Source organism: Ovis canadensis, chromosome 22 (assembly GCF_042477335.2).
Source record: "Ovis canadensis isolate MfBH-ARS-UI-01 breed Bighorn chromosome 22, ARS-UI_OviCan_v2, whole genome shotgun sequence".
NCBI lineage: Eukaryota > Metazoa > Chordata > Mammalia > Artiodactyla > Bovidae > Ovis > Ovis canadensis.
Window position 1 is genome coordinate 34,643,937 of NC_091266.1, and position 16,487 is coordinate 34,660,423.

General features: G+C 44.5%; 1 protein-coding gene across 8 annotated transcripts in view; it reads right to left on the bottom strand.

Annotated features, from left to right (window-relative positions):
• Positions 1 to 16,487, bottom strand: part of CRTAC1 (cartilage acidic protein 1) — a 166,528-nt gene that overhangs the window by 134,858 nt on the left and 15,183 nt on the right. For all 8 annotated transcript variants that reach the window (XR_011252243.1, XR_011252242.1, XM_069568282.1 and 5 more), the window contains exon 2: positions 9,603 to 9,802. Coding sequence is in view for 6 of the 8 variants with exons in the window: in XM_069568282.1 (XP_069424383.1) it covers positions 9,603 to 9,802 (200 nt within the window). In the remaining 2 variants the exon portion in view is untranslated. The remainder of the gene's footprint in view (positions 1 to 9,602; positions 9,803 to 16,487) is intronic.

A 16,487-nucleotide genomic window follows, 5' to 3' on the forward strand; every position in this document is an offset into this window, starting at 1 on the left:
TCATCAATGATAAGACATTATTTTCTTATGTATCTCTAGGAAAAAACAAAAACCTTGCCCATTAAATGCAAGCTGTCAATTGGAAGTCGCATCCCAATTTTAGAGATGTAAAAATCACTAGGGGTAGGGGATTAAGAGGCAAAGACTACTATATATAAAATAAATAAGCTACAGCGATATGTTGTAGAGCACAGGGAATGCAGCCAGTGCTTTATAATAACTATAAACAGCATAATCTATAAAAATTTTGAATCACTGTGTTGTAGACCCAAAACTAACATAACATTGTATATCAACTATACCTCAATAAAAAATGTGAAAAAATACGTGAGTTAGACTCAATTAAATGCTACATATCATAGGGGCTGCTATGATGGTTTAAAACGAGATGATGTAAGTAAAATACAAGACATCAGTTGCTTCCTCCCTCCACCCCTTCCCAAGTTTAGTCTGCAAACAAGGGGAGAGCATGTAAAAATCAGAAGCAGGGAGTGTCTGCTTTTAGCTTCTTCACATCCGTGCATGTTTTGAAAAGCAACTGATTCCTCACAAGGAAAATGAAGTCATAACCACAGCATTCTTGAAAGAAGGTGACTCACCAGGTCAGTAGGACTGGTGAGAAGGAGTGCGCGAGGAAAAACACAAGAGAGGGAGGCAGGGGTCAGATCGGACACCCTGAGCAGAAGTGATTCTGGGAGTGCAAAGGGCACTTGTTCCAGAGAGAGGTGTGAGTTGAGTTTGGGGGAGGAAGGGGATGGGGGAGGCTAGGGAGCCAGGAAAAAGGCCTAAGGGCTGCAAGGGTGGGGAGGAGGGTTGGTCTGGGCTCTAGCCTGCTATGGGGCCTGTACCTTGGGGAGTCTGGTGTGGGATCCGAGGGGCAAGGAAGACCTTCCAACCAGCCCACCACTTTAAAGAAGAAAGAAATAGAAGAGAAATTAAAGGAACGTGACTGGAGACAGGGCATATATCCATTTTCTGAATGGATGAAAAATTCAGACTAAAAGTAGCTTTGCCGTTTTCAGCAGAGGCAATTTTAGTGTCTTAATTATATTACTATTTTGGAGCAGCTTTTTATAAATACTCTTCAATACTCTGTGAAAATCAGTTTTTTTGTCAGAATGCTTAAAAAAAAAGTTAAGTTGAAATAAACAAATAAACAACAAAACCCAAATAAGCCTGAGGTTCTCTTCGACCCAGAGAGGCCTTTGCACCCTTGTTAAAGAGACCTAACCTATCCTACTTGAGACCATCCAAATGCCACCTCTGTGATTCTCATTGGGAAGGACTCTCCACCTGCTCCAACCTCCTGGAACGTTTGCATCTCCCTGGGGGCACAAGTCACCTATGACTCACTGAAGTGAGTGTGTCTGTCTTCAAGGACAGTGAGATCTTTAAAAGCTCTGAATCCCTCTCTCAATTTCCAACCACCCATGGGACTGGGAGTCAAATGGTGAGCTGCAGGTTGAGTTAATGTGGTGGGTGGAGGGTCACCCAGGAACCAAGTGTGATTTTAGGGACCTATTCTTAGGGAACTGTCAATGAATAAAAATAATACTAGATTATAGGAATAATAATACTTTGTTGGTGATATATCTCTTTTAAGTATGTTCTCTTATTCTTCTAAATAATATGTTTGTGGGCAGTATACTTCTCTTATTGCTGTGAAATTAGTAAAACAATACTATTAAAATGTTCATAGGTAACGGCCGTTACATCTCTGAGAAATATCACCTAGCACCTGACCTTTGACTTCCCAGGTGGAGCAGTGGTAAAGAATCCACTTTCCAATGCAGGAGACACAGAGACTCGAGTTCAGTTCCTGAGTTGGGAAGATCCCCCAGAGCTGGAAATTGCAATCCACTTACCCCACTCCAATACTCTTGCCTGGAAAATCCCATGAACGGAGGAGCCTGGTAGGCTGCAGTCCATGGGGGTGCTAAGAGTCGGACACGGCTGAGCGACTTCACTTTCACGCATTGGAGAAGGAAATGGCAACCCACTCCAGTGTTCTCGCCTTGAGAATCCCAGGGATGGGGGAGCCTGGTGGGCTGCCGTCTATGGGGTCACACAGAGTCGGACACGACTGAAGCGACTCAGCAGCAGCAGCAGCAGCCAGTATTCTTGCCTGGAGAATCCTATGGACAGAGGAGCCCGGCAGGCTACAGTCCATGGGGTTGCAGAGCCAGACGCAACTGAGCACACACATGCACCTGACCTTTACCTAATGTATTAATGTTAGTTTCCCATTGTTGCTGTAACAAATTACCACAAACGTAGTGGCATAAAACAATACAAACTGATTATCTGACACTTGTGTATGTTCCAACCCTGGTCTGTGCTGAAATGAGAGTGTTGGCAGAACTGCATTCCCCTCAAGAAGCTCTAGAGATAAATCTCTTTCCTTACTTTTCCCAGCTTCTAGAGGCCACTCACATTCCTTGACTCCAGGCCCCTCTCTCAGAGCCAGAAATGGTGGGTTGAGTCTCTCTCACATTGGATCACTAGGACCTCCTCTTCTGCCTTCCTTTTTTCACATTAAGGACTGTGATTACATTGGGCCCACTCAGATAACCCAGAATAATGTCCCTATCTCCAGGTCCTTAACCTGATCACCTCTGCAGAGTCCCTTTTGCCGTGCAACGTCACATATTCATTGGTTCTGGGGTTTAAGCCATGGGTATCTTTGGAAGGCCATTATTCTACCACATCTTCTGACACCTTACTCTGTGTGTGTGTGTGTGTGTGTGTGTGTGTGGCCAGCGTAACACAGTAAGGGCCTCAGTCCTCTAAGCTGTCAGGAGAGTCTGTGACTTGGAGGTGAGAGTGGAATTTTCGCCCATTGCTTCTGGCCACCCAGGGCTGAGGAGAAGGAAGCTCATTTATAGCACTGAGACATCTCTGGAAAACCTGCCATGCACTGCTGAGTAACCTTTTTAGAGAAGTTTTAAGAGTGGGTTTTAAAGTCCTGGTTCCTGCTCCAGCGCATTCCTTGTTAGTATTCAAAATCAAGGGCAGTCCATGCTTAACTATAGCAGAAGAGCTGGCACCCTGCAATCATTCTTCCACGATACTGATGACAATGAATCTTAGGGTTAAGGGTGACCCATTTAAGAAATATATTTTTGCAGAGGAAGCTTTAGAGGAGGCTTTTTAGCAGTTTGAATCAGAGTATTGAAGTTCCTCAATCCAATTTTTAACAGCAGCGGCTTCTTTGAACGATGTAGAATAGGACATCCCCCTTCTTTATTACATCAAAATTGATAAAGTTCATACCCTGGGACCTATGTGGCAGTACACATAGTAGGTGTTTGAATAGCTATTGATATCACAACCCCCCAAATCACCTTTTATTTCTAGGCTATGAATACACAGGAAAAGATTGAGATTGGAAACAATATTCATTAAGATTTAAAATGTGCATATTATTCCCAGCATTTCCGCTTCTTGGTATCTATCCCAGAGAAATATCTGCATATGTGTGTAAGGATGTGCAGTACACCATTGTCTGCAAAGGTCACAGATTACAGTCAGCTTAAACATCACTTGAGGAGTGGCAAAACAAAGGCGGTACATCCACACAGAGTAAGTTAAAAACATTAAGTTAGATCCACATGTTTGAGTAAAGAGTATGTTACACACTGAAGAAAAACAAGTTTTGAAACAAAAGTTTGATACCCTTCAAAATTACATATTTTTAAAATAGATATATGTAACATAGACATTTCCATAAGTATAAGCACCAACCTGGAAACAATTGCTATTCTGGACGAGAACTGGGATGAGCTTGGAATAGGGATGGGAGGTTGATAAAGATGGAATTTTTCTTTATCTATATTGCGTGGATACTTTTGCAAGAAAACATATTCGTGCTATCACAATGTAAAATGTATCTTAAACTTAAAAAGAAATTGAAATAATCTAACACTTCAGGTTGTCAAAACTGATGATCAAATCTATTACAATATTATATTTTATAAAAGTTAAGGCTAAAATTTCAAAAGTATTTTTCCTATTTTGTTAAAAGTATGTGTATATATGTATATGTACAATATATATTTATACTTATGACATATATCTAATATATGTATATAAACGCGACGTCTATCTACTCTATTTATCTACACATACTATACACATCTGTTGTTGCTGTTGTTGTTCAGCCACTAAGTTGTATCCAGCTCTTTGTGACCCCATGGACTGCAGAACAGCAGGCTTCCCTGTCCGTCACTCCTCGAGTTTGCCCAAACTCATGTCCATTGAGTCGATGATGCCACCTATAGATACCATATATATCTATGGATACTTGTAATAAAATCCATAAATGCTGCTTTGGTTAAATCATAGATAAATATATCATTCTTTATCATTGTTTTTATTACTTATAATGGCAAAAATATCTCTCATATGATTATGACTAATCTGGTAATTGAATCAGTTTGCCTTTTAAGTAATTCAATTAATTTTAGTAAATTTTAAAAGTCTTCTGACATAGTTACAAAATTAAGAAAAAATGAAACGCGGGTTTACAATATGTAGCATCCCTTTAAATGAAACCCTTCCAAGTGTGAGGAATGCACTAAGGTTTTATCAAGTGGATGCTCTTTGTGTAGAAAAACTGATCTAAATCGTAATTTAAATTTTACAACCACTGCAATCTTTCCACTTGGGGAAAACTTCTTGGAAACTGACAGTGTAGAGGGGTTATCTCAGACCTCTGGGGATATCCCAGGAAGCAAAAGCTCCTCTGAAGGAATTGTGCAAGATTGACACCAACAGGGATTCTGTTCCCGACTGCATGAGACTGTAGATTGGGTGTTTAGTTCCACTGAGAAAAGGAGGAGCCACCAGGTTTTTTATTTACCCAGGGAACTCATCTCGAAGATCTTCAATGGTCTGTTCGTGCACCAACGTCTCCGGGGGTGATCAAATCCTCCCCTCACCCCGCAGGGAAGAGACGGTAGGCAGACCCGCAATCATGCACCTGCCGGTTAACAGATAAGCCCTCCACATGCGGAGGCACTCGCCCAGCTGTGGCGGAGGAGCTGAGCCGTCCCTCTCCCTCCCCCATCGCCGCAGAACAAAGGGCGGTCACCGTCTGCTCCTCCCAGGGTCGGATGAAAGCACATGCCTTCCATCACAATTAACTTAAGACTCTGAAATACAACACAAACTCACCCACTACATGTTCAGAATCAATGCCATCAATACCCAGAATGAGGATACCAAAAAAGCAAAACAAAACAAACCTATTCAAAGAGTAAATACTCAAAGCAACAGGCTGGAGTCAGACGTGCTACAAGGTCAACAAATCCAAGACAAGTTCAAGTACAGTGCGTCTTATAAACTGAAGAGTTGGCCATTATCCCAGGGTTGAAACGCAGATGCCTTCAGGGGCTGGCTAATGGAAAGGTCTACAAGATAATAGAGAGTGAACCTCTCAGGAGCTGGACCCCAGGTGCCCACATAAAGGAATTCACATTCCATTTTTCAAAGTTTCAATTTCCACTACGTGATTCCTAAACAGCCTCTACCATCAAACAGAGAAGGAAACAGAGTTAAATATGGGTATATGTTAGGTGCTCAGTCATGTCCGACTCTTTGTGACCCTATGGACTGTAGCACACCAGGCTTCTCTGTCTGTGGAATTCTCCAGGCAAGAATACTGGAGTTGGTAGCCATTCCCTTCCCCAGGGTATCTTCCCAAATGACCCAGGGATGAACCCAGGTCTCCCACATTACAGGCAGATTCTTTACTGCCTGAGCCATCAGGGAAACCCCAAATATGGGTGTGGGATGGATGAAACGGAATAAAAGTCAAAATCAGAAACATCGCCAAGAACTCCACAGGGCATGAAAGGCAGAGCAATGATCCTAGCTGTCATTACTTGAAAGGGTAGTGACCACTTACTTGGTTTATATCTTCAAAGGTAATAATAGCAAGGCAAAAGTTAAAAGAAATGGCTTACTAAGCTCAAATATGAGGGGTTTAGATTAATCATATTTTTTAACATAAGTAATTGAGCTGGATTATGAAAAGGTTGCACACATTCCCTTGAAAGGCTTTAAATAAATGGAGCCTCCAGAAACCATAGGTGTGACCTTACTGGAGGGCAAGGGGTGGACCGAATGACCTCCCAAGGTTCTGATTTAAATATGTCTATATAGTCAACTCCTGGTTATTCAGCCCAAAGAAGAAAGACAGTGACAAACCATCCTGAGCTGAAGATAATAAAAAGTTATATTTGCCTTTGGAATGTATTTTGGTACTTAAATTAGAACGTGTCTTTCTGACGCTCTGAGAATTCACAATGCTTCATAACAGCCACAAAGAAGGCCTGACCTAGAGCTGGGAGGCTGCCATATTTCGCCATCCTGCCCTCCATGCAACTCTTCTTTTTTGCCGGGGGTGCAAACATGCATGCTAAGCTGCTTCAGTCTTGTCTGACTCTTTGTGACCCTATGGATTATAGCCCTCCAGCCTCCTCTGTCCATGGGATTCTCCAGGCAAGAATCCTGGAGTGGGTGGCCAGGCCCTACTCTACGGGATCTTCCCGACCTAGGGATGGAATCTGCATTTCTTATGCGGATTCTCATTGGCAGGCGGGTTCTTTACCACTAATGCCACCTGGGAAGCCCTTTGCTAGGGGTGAGCAGCATTATCTTTCAGAACACCCAGCAATCCAAACTTTCTCAGTTAGGAGCCGCCTGGCTCAGTCTTTCCTTGAATTATGGTTGATTCAGGATGGTCTAGGTTGCTTTTCTGGAGGATGACTCCAAAGTGCTGCAGGCCCCACAGGAAGCAGCAAGCTGGACAAAGTTTGGACATCTACTCTAAACTGCCTATGAAAGATGATCTAGCTTCTCTACCGTAGAAGACACAAAAGTAAATTTATTGAGTTCCTTGGAACAGAAAGTGAAAAAAGCTTCAATGGAAAGGAAGATGAGGGACTTCCCTGGTGGTCCAGTGGTTAAGAATCCTCAGTCCAGTGCAGGGGATGCGAGTTTGATCCCCGGTCAGGGAACTAAGATCCCACATTCCGCAGGGCAACAAAGCCCACGTATCACAGCTGGAGAGAAGCCCGAGTGCCACAATTAAGATCCTGCATGCCACAGCTAAGACCAGACAGACAAATATAAAGGAAAGGGCAGGGCTTCCCTGGTGGCTCAGTGGTAAAGAATCTGCCTGCCAGTGCAGGAGACATGGGTTCAATCCCTGGTCCAGGAAGATGCTACATACTGAGAAACAGCTAAGCCTGGGTTCCGCAACTATTGAGCCCCTGTTCTAGGGTCTGGGAGTTGCATCCACAGAGCTCACACGCTGCAACTACGGAAGCTTGCACGCCCTAAAGTCCATGGTCTGCAACAAGAGGAGCCACAGCCGTGAGAAGTCCGTGCACTGCAACTAGAGAGTGGGCCCTACTTATCACAGCCACAGAGAAGCCCTCCCAGCAATGAAGTCCCAGCAAAATAACAACCAAACACAGAAATAAATGTTTAAAATTATTTAAAAAAAATAAAAGAAAGAGAAGATGAAGTGAATGCCCAGCACTGGGAAAGCAAAAAGCAGGATGCTCAGGAGATGCAGTAACCATCCCCTGCACCTCAAAGGATGGGTGGGATGGAAATCTGAGCTGGTGGCCCACCGTCCAAGATGAAAGGAGAGCCTGCTCATCACAGTAACTTGTAGGGGCCCCAGAGGAGGGAAGGATGGGAAGCAGGGAAGTTGCCTCACTGTTCTTTGTCCTCTGTCGGCTCCCAGTGCCTACCAGAGGGAGGCTGGTGTCACCTGGCAGGAGGCAGGACCAATCAGAACATCTCAGGAGTGCCTCCCAGCCCCTCACCCAGAGACCCTGGTGCAGTGGCACAGGCTCCAGTTGGCAGGATTTGGCCAAGAAGACTCTTTTTGGATTTAGACAGTCACTGGACAGACACAGACCTGAACACAGACAAGCTGCCTGGCCCCAACCCTGCACAGGTAATAAGGGGATCGTCACAGCCGTTTCTGTTTCTCCTTTTTCTATCACATTCTGCTCTTTAGTTTTTCCTTCTGATGTCCCAGAGCTGTGCTGTTACAATGAAATAGAGTTCAGTTCCTTGGGCACAGTAGCCACATTGCAAGTGCTCAACAGTCTCATGCTCGTGGACACTATATTGGACAGAACCAACACAGAACTTCTACATCATCATAGAAAGTTCTGTTTGTCAGCCACTAATCTAGACTTCCAGGAGAACCTAGAATCTAGGAATTTCTACTCTTTTGGGGGGTAGAATAAAAAAAGGAAGAAACGCACTCATGAGGTATCTTGTCTATACATCATTACCACTGATCTTCACCGTGTGTGGTAGGCGGGGGTAGATTTCAACACACCCATTTTGCAGATGAGGAAAGTGGAGCTTTCCCCACTTTAAGTAATTTGCACATGGAACACAACTATTGGATAGGACAGGATTAAAACCAGGTTTTCTGGTTCCAAAGTCAACGCTTGCTACTGTTACATGCAATGCTACAAATAATGTTACTTGCCATTTACTTTGTTCAGTGTGGCCATAAAAACTCCGGCCTTCCAGAATGAGGTTGACAGGCCCTTGTTGTGTTTTTATTGACTGGCTGATTTTTGAAGTGATAACTAAACTTTGTACAATGTACTTTAGCAGCTCTATAGTTAGAGAGCCTTGGGGTTCAAATCCTGACTCATCCTCTTACTATTTACTTGATGGAGGGCAAGTCACTCATTGTCTCTGAACCGTAATTTCCTCTTCTTGTCTATTTACTTCATAGTGTCATCAGGAGGATAAGCATGTGTATGTGAAAGGCTTAGCACAGTGTCTGGCACATATCTGTGCTCCATAAATAATGATTATTAATGGCAACTGGCAGAATTTACAATGAACTGTCAGGTGCAATAGCCTGTTAAAGCTTTTAACAGGACGAGGAGGCGCATTGCTATCCCCATTTTTCCAGATGATACATCTGAATCTCAGGGCACAAGGGGCTCACTCAAGGTCATGCAACTAGAAAGCTGTAGATCTAGGGCATGAACTCAAACCTTTCTTGCTACACAGTGTTGCTTCTCAGGAGAGAAGGGAGCAGGGGTACCAAGGCATGGTTTAGAAGGAGTTTAGCCATCCCTCTTCATCCCCATATTTCCCCCTTCTCTGAAACAGGCAATTAATGATTTCTTAATCTTGTGTAAAATGCCATGCAAAGGCAGCTTTGAGCATCCCCCTCTGTCATAACTGCTACCCTCAAGCCCCTCCTATATAGAGATTCTACAGTCTCATTGGTAAGGAAGTAACACTGGTATAACCAAGGCAGCTGAAATATGAACAGAATGCCTTGAAGCACAGCATTCAAATCTTCTCTCTGGAAAGCCTGTGGATCAAACCGCTTTCTTCCAGTCTACCCTCCACCCCAATTCACTGCTACAGCAAAAGGGCAAGGATGCAGCCTCCCAGACCCCAGCTGAGCCCAGCCAAGACCCGTGTGAGTGTGAATGCGTGTTGTTGCCAGCCATTGGGTTCTTGGAGTTACTTGTTATCCGGCCCTATTGTAGCAAAAGCTGACTGATATATCTGTCAAACTCAAGGTGGGAGGCACTTACCCAGCCACAACGATCTCAAAGTCCCCATCACGGTCCACGTCAGTCACTGCCACTCCGTAGTTGAGCTGGGTGGGGTTGCTGTCATAGTCAGGGGGCAGGACCGAGTTGGTGACTGCCGTGAACATGGGTTCAGCCCGCTGGGACCCCTCCGTCAGGGGCAGAAACCACAGCAGCAGCAGGAATAGAAACACCTGGAACATCTGAAACCAGAAGTCACAAATGTTACTGACCGAAAGCAGCCCAGGAAAATCGAATCCCAGGTTGGAGCGGAAGCGCCTTTCTTCCCACTTCCTGGAGGGCTGCCACTTCTCCACAAGACCCGTCCTGGCTACGCTCTTTCAAACTGTGACCTTCCCCCATCACTGAGGTCACCCTCGTGCTCCTCGGCCTTTTCGCTTTCCACAGCATCTATCACTGTATAACATGCCAGATGACTTCTGCATTCATCGTGTTTTACTATTTAGTGGCTATCTCCCTCAGCTAGGACATAGGCTCCACCAGGGCAAGGATCGTTGTCTGTTTTGTTCATGGATGTACATCAAGCCAAGGACAGTGTCTGGCACATAAGAGACACTCGACACATATTCGGGAGGGAAGGAAGGCACGGAGGGAGAAATACACATGCATCTTTCATGCTCTGGGAGAAAGAAGAAAACAGCAGATCTCAGACGATCCAGGGACAGGTGAGACCTCCATGAGGGTCCCCGTCTAGAACAATAACAGAGAAAGTAAAGGATTATCCTTGTTTGGGACCGACCCCGGAGGTAGCCCAGCCAGAATCTGTGACTTGGAAGGTTCCCCTGCCAAGGTCCCTCCCTAGGGCCGCTGGCCGTCGCCTCCAGACCAGGAAGCAGTCAGTTATGGAATGTATCCCAGCAGGAACTGGCGGGCGGCACATCATTCACTGGGAGAAATTAAACCATTGTGTGTGTTTTATTATAAATTAATTATGTATAATCCATTGTATAATTCATTATTATATCTCTAACATAACTCAGGGTGTTGCCAAACAGCCTGGGGCTACGGGAGCTGGTGGCAGCCACCCAGGAGACAAATGAGAATGGCCAAGTGGAAGGACTCCACCCTCTCCTTGCGTGAGCAATGAAGACACTTAGAACACCAGAGACAGCACCACCCTGAGATGCTGCCTGCAGGCTTAGAATCAGAGCTCTCAGAGCATTCCAAAGGCTCCCTTGGGACAAGTCCTACGAAGTCTGCACAGGTCCCGTCCCACAGGCAAAGCAGTGCCTTCAGAGGGCGGCACACCTCTTCCTGATGGAGCTTTTCCTGCTGGCTTGTCAGTGTGTCTGGCAGCCAAGAGCAAGGCTAAGTGAGGCTGATGTCTTAATGAAGAGAGGATCTGAAGACTGACTCCCCAGATGGAGACAGACACTCCTGCCAGCATAGGAGCTTTCTCCAGTTCAGAACCCAGAGATCAAAACGAAAGGCCCAGGCTCTGTCTTCAGAGCTAAACGTGATTCAGAAGCCCCTCTAATTCCTCACTGGAGAGGCTGGAGAGAGACCCAGGGGCAGGGCTCCAACTGCAGCGTAGAAACTAACCTCGGTGAGCCTTCCTGGGAAGGAAGTTCTGGCACTGTGTTCAGAGGGCACATGCTGGGTGCTGCACTATCAGATGAGGTCAGTCCCAATTACCGAGATGTCTGAACATGACAGCATCATCTCCTGGGCTGTCTAATCAGCAAAGGCAAACACATCACTCCGAGAGTTCTGCGTCTTGGCAAGAAGTTTGGTTGGATAAAGGGAACTCATAATTGGATTAATGAGCAGCTGGGGTGGGGTGGGGTAGTGAGAAGCTAAAGGGTATTTAATAACCAGTATAAACATGTTGACCTGTAGGGTGGATCTGAAGGTCACAGGGCTTTTCAAGGTATGAACTCTAGTGTAGGGGTGGCAAATGAGTTTCAGCCTGACAGCCAAACTGATTGGCAGTGGCTTGAGAGTACTGTGAGCAGCTTACAACATTTGCAGTGGACATGGAAGGAAAAGCAGGACTGAGCATGCCTTCTAGAAGATCGTAAGTTCTTCCTAGCACTGTACCTGAAAATAGGGTCACTGCCACCAGGGAGTGGTAGGTCATAGAAGGGTCCTATTAGGGTCATATAAACATCAGGTAGAGATTTTCTAATGAAGGCCATGAAGGGCACAAATCCAGCCTCTTGATTTATCTTTTTTTGAAAAGTAAAAGCTTTAATTAAAGGAGCCATCTGAAAGAAGTAGCTACTCTGTGTTATCCACTTCCATATAAATAACCTAAACCTGGGCTTCCCAGGTGGTTCAGTGGGTAAAGAACTCAACTGCCAATGCAGGAGACATAAGAGAACCAGGTTTGATCCCTGGGTCAGGAAGATCCCCTGCAGAAGGGAAAGGCAACCCACTCCAGTATTCTTGCCAGGAAAATCCCCATGGACAGAGGAGCCTGGCGGGCTACAGGCCATGGGATTGCAGAGTTGGACACAACTGAAGTGCCTTAGCACACACGCTGCCTAAAGCTAGATTAAAAAGAAATAACACACCTATGGGCTGACCTCTATTTTGCTTGATGGCCTTGAGCAAGTCATAGCCTCACTGGGTGCCAGCTTTCTTTTCCAAAATGGGGGTTTGGGAGTAGATCTCTAAAGGTCCTTTCTGGCTCTAAAATTCTATGATGGATTAATTAATATTTTTTAGAAGCAGGCCTTTGGCAGTTTTTCTCCCCAGCTTTTTCCATAAACTTCAGACCAACCTGTGTGGTTTTCCTTTCTGAGCATATTATTAATAAATATATTTTGAGCCAAACAGCTTTTCAGCAGAGCTCTATAGCGGTTTCCTTACAGGGGCCAAGGCCAGACAGGAATTGGCCATCATTAGCATGGAAGTGAATGCACCAAGCAGGGGCAGACCAGTGGATGGTCTCCCCCTGGGGGGTGGGCTGAGAGTGGAGTAGGGGGAACAGGTCCTTTATTTTTCATTTTTCTGCTATGCCAAAGGCTCTTAGCGTACCCACCAGTGCTGCTCAGCACCAGGTGAAAGTTAGAGGGTCAGCTGAGGGCCTGCTGGGGAACAGGTATAGCGGGAAACTTAGGAAAAGCCCTGGCAAATACTCTCCCTCCATCTCAGGCCTCAGATGAAGGAAATCACTGAAATGCTCCTCTATACTCTGGCTGCTCAGTGGTCCCCAGACCAGTAGCATAAGCATCAGCTAGGAGTTTCTTAGATATGCAGAGTCATGGGCCCCACCCCAGACTTAATAAAGCAAAATGTGCATTTTAACAAGATTTCAGGTGGTCTAAATGCATATTAAAGTTTGAGACACACTGCTCAGCCTTAGCTGTATAGTGAAATCACTTGAGGAGCTTTAAAAAATACACGTCTGAAAATAATTTCTTGGCTGTGACACCAAAAGCACAGGCAACAGAAGAAAACATAGATTAAATGGACTACATCAAATTTAAAACTTTTGTGCATCACAGGATGCTATCAATAGAGTGAAAAGGCAACCTACGGAATGGGAGAAAATATTTGCAAATCATATATCTGATAAAGGACTAATATCCAGAATATATAAAGAACTCTTGTAACTCAACAACAACAAAAGAACCCAATTCAAAAGACCTGAATAAACATTTCTTCAAAGAAAATACACAACTGGTCAATAAGTATAAAAGAAGATGCTCGATGTCACTAATCACTAGGGAAATGCAACTCAAACCCATAATAAGATAACACTTTGCATCCATTAGAATGGCTATAATCAAAAAACCAGAAAATAACAATTGTTGGTGAGGATGTGGAGAAATTGGGACCCATATGCATTGCTGATGGGACTGTAAAATGGTGCAGCTGCTGTGGAAAACTGCTGCGCAGCAGCAGTTCTTCAAAAAAGTCCAAAAAACAATTACCATGTGATCTAGCAATTCCATTTCTGGGTATACACCCAAAAGAATTGAAAGAAGGGACTCAAACAGATAATTGTATACCCCAGTTTGTAACCATATTATTCACCATAGCCACAAGCAAGTTACAGGAGCCCCAGAGTCCATCCATCTACATGTCCAAAGTGTGGCAAATACCTACAATGGAATATGATCTGCCTTAAAAAGGAAGGAAATTCTGACACATGCTGCAACAGGAATGAACCTAGAAGACATCACGCTGAGTGAAGGATGCCAGTCACAAAAGACGAATGCGGTATGATTCCTTCTACGAAGTATCTGGAATAGTCAAATTCATTGAGGCAGAAAGTAGATGGTGGTTACCAGGGGCTGGGAGGCGAGGGGAATGGGAAGTTAGTGTTTAATGGTTATGGAGTTTCAGTTTGGGAAGATGAAAAGTTCTGGAGATGGATGGTAGTGATGTTTGCATGACAACAAGAGTGTATTTAGCATCGCTGAATCAAATACTTACAAATGGCCAAAACAGTAAATTTTACGTTATGTATATTTTACCATAATAGAAAAATGCTTATGCCTGGGCTTCAACCCAAGGTATTCTCACTTACTTGGTGTAAGATGCAGTGGGGGCATCAGAACTTTAGCAGCTCCCTATATGATTCTAATTTGCAAAATTTGAGAAACACAGTTCTATACCAGGGCTTTAGTGCTTCTCAAACTTTCAGTTCAGTTGCTCAGTTGTGTCTGACTCTTTGCAGCCCCATGGACTGCAGCACGCCAGGCTTCCTTGTCATTCACCAACTCCCAGAGCTTGCTCAAACTCATGTCCACCGAGTCAGAGATGATATCCAACCATCTGGTTCCCTTCTCCTCCTTCCTTCAATCTTTCCCAGCATTGGGGTCTTTTCTAAGGAGTCAGTTCTTTGTGTCTGCTACTGCTAAGTCACTTCAGTCGTGTCCGACTCTGTGCACCCCCAGAGACAACAGCCCACCAGGCTCCCCCGTCCCTGGGATTCTCCAGGCAAGAACACTGGAGTGGGTGGCCATTTCCTTCTCCAGTGCATGAAAGTGAAAAGTGAAAGTGGCCAAAATATTCAGGACTGACTGCCTTTAGGATTGACTGGTTTGATCTCCTTGCAGTCCAAGGGACTCTCAAGAGTCTTCTAACACTGCAGTTCAAGAAAGCATCTCTTCTTCGGCGCTCAGCTTTCTTTATGCTCCAACTCTCACATTCATGCATGACTACTGGAAAAACCATAGCTTTGACTAGACAAACCTTTGTCGGCAAAGTAATGTCTCTGCTTTTTAATATGCTGTCTAGGTTTGTCATAGCTTTTCTTCCAAGGAGCAAGTGCCTTTTAATTTCATGGCTACAGTCACTATCTGCAGTGATTTTGGAGCCCCAGAAAATAGTCTCTCACTGTTTCCATTGTTTCGCCATATCTTTGCCATGAAGTGATGGGACTAGATGCCATGATCTTAGTTTTCTGAATGTTGAGTTTTAAGCCAGCTTTTTTACTCTCCTCTTTCACCTTCCTCAAGAGGCAAGTTCCTCTTTGCTTTCTGCCAAAAGGGTGGTGTCATCTGCATATTTGAGGTTATTGATATATTGATATTTCTCCTGGCAATCTTGATTCCAGCTTGTGCTTCATCCAGCCTGGCATTTTGCATCATGTACTCCAGATATAAGTTAAATAAGCAGGGTGACAATATACAGCCTTGATGTACTCCTTTCCCAATTTGGAACCAGTCTGTTGTTCCATGTCCAGTTCTAAATATTGCTTCTTGAACTGCATACAGATTTCTCAGGAGGCAGGTAAGGTGGTCTGGTATTCCCATCTCTTTAAGAATTTTCCAGATTGTTGTGATCCACACAGTCAAAGGCTTTGGTGTAGTCAATAAAGCAGAAGTAGATGTTTTTCTGGAACTCTCTTGCTTTTTTGATGGTCCAACAGATGTCAGCAATTTGATCTCTGGTTCCTCTGCCTTTTCTAAATACAGCTTGAACATCTGGAAGTTCTCAGTTCATGAACTGTTGAAGCCTGGTTTGGAGAATTTTGAGCATTACTTTGCTAGCGTGTGAGATGAGTGCAATTGTGAGGCAGTTTGAACATTTTTTGGCATTGCTTTTCTTTGGTATTGGAATGAAAACTGACCTTTTCCAGTCCTGTGGCCACTGCTGAGTTTTCCAAATTTGCTGCCATATTGAGTGCAGCACTTTCACAGCATCATCTTTTAGGATTTGAAATAGCTCAGCTGGAATTCCATCACCTCCACTAGCTTTGTTTGTAGTGATTCTTTCCAAGGTCCACTTTTCTTCACACTCCAGGATGTCTGGCTCTAGGTGAGTGATCACACCATCATGATTATCTGGGTCATTAAGATCTTTTTTGTACACTTCTGTGTATTCTCGCCACCTCTTCTTAATATCTTCTGCTTCTGTTAGGTCCATACCATTTCTGTCCTTTATCGAGCCCATCTTTGCATGAAATGTTCCGTTGATATCTCTAATTTTCTTGAAGAGATCTCCAGTCTTTCCCATTTTATTGTTTTCCTCTATTTCTTTGCATTGATCACTTAGGAAGCTCTTGGAAGAGGTCGCCACTAGCCCCACCATAGACCTACCGAGCAGACGACCCACAAACCACAAAACAATTATACCAAAGAAATTCTCACACTGTTAAGAAAGTTCTAGGACCCACAACAGATTTCCCAACCTGGGGATCTGGCAAAGGGACTGAGAATCCCCAGCTTTGACTCTGGAGGCCAGAGGTATTGATTATAGGACTTCCACAGGACTGGGGAAACAGACTCTTGGAGGGCACAAACAAAACCTTGTGTACACCAGGACCCAGGAGAAAAGAGCAGTGTCCCCACAAGAGACTGAGCCAGACGTGCCTGTCTGCATCCAGGAGTCTCTGGTGGAGGCATGGGTCAACAGTGGCCTGCTGTGAGGTCAGGGGCACTGAATACAACCATATACAGTGGGCAAAAG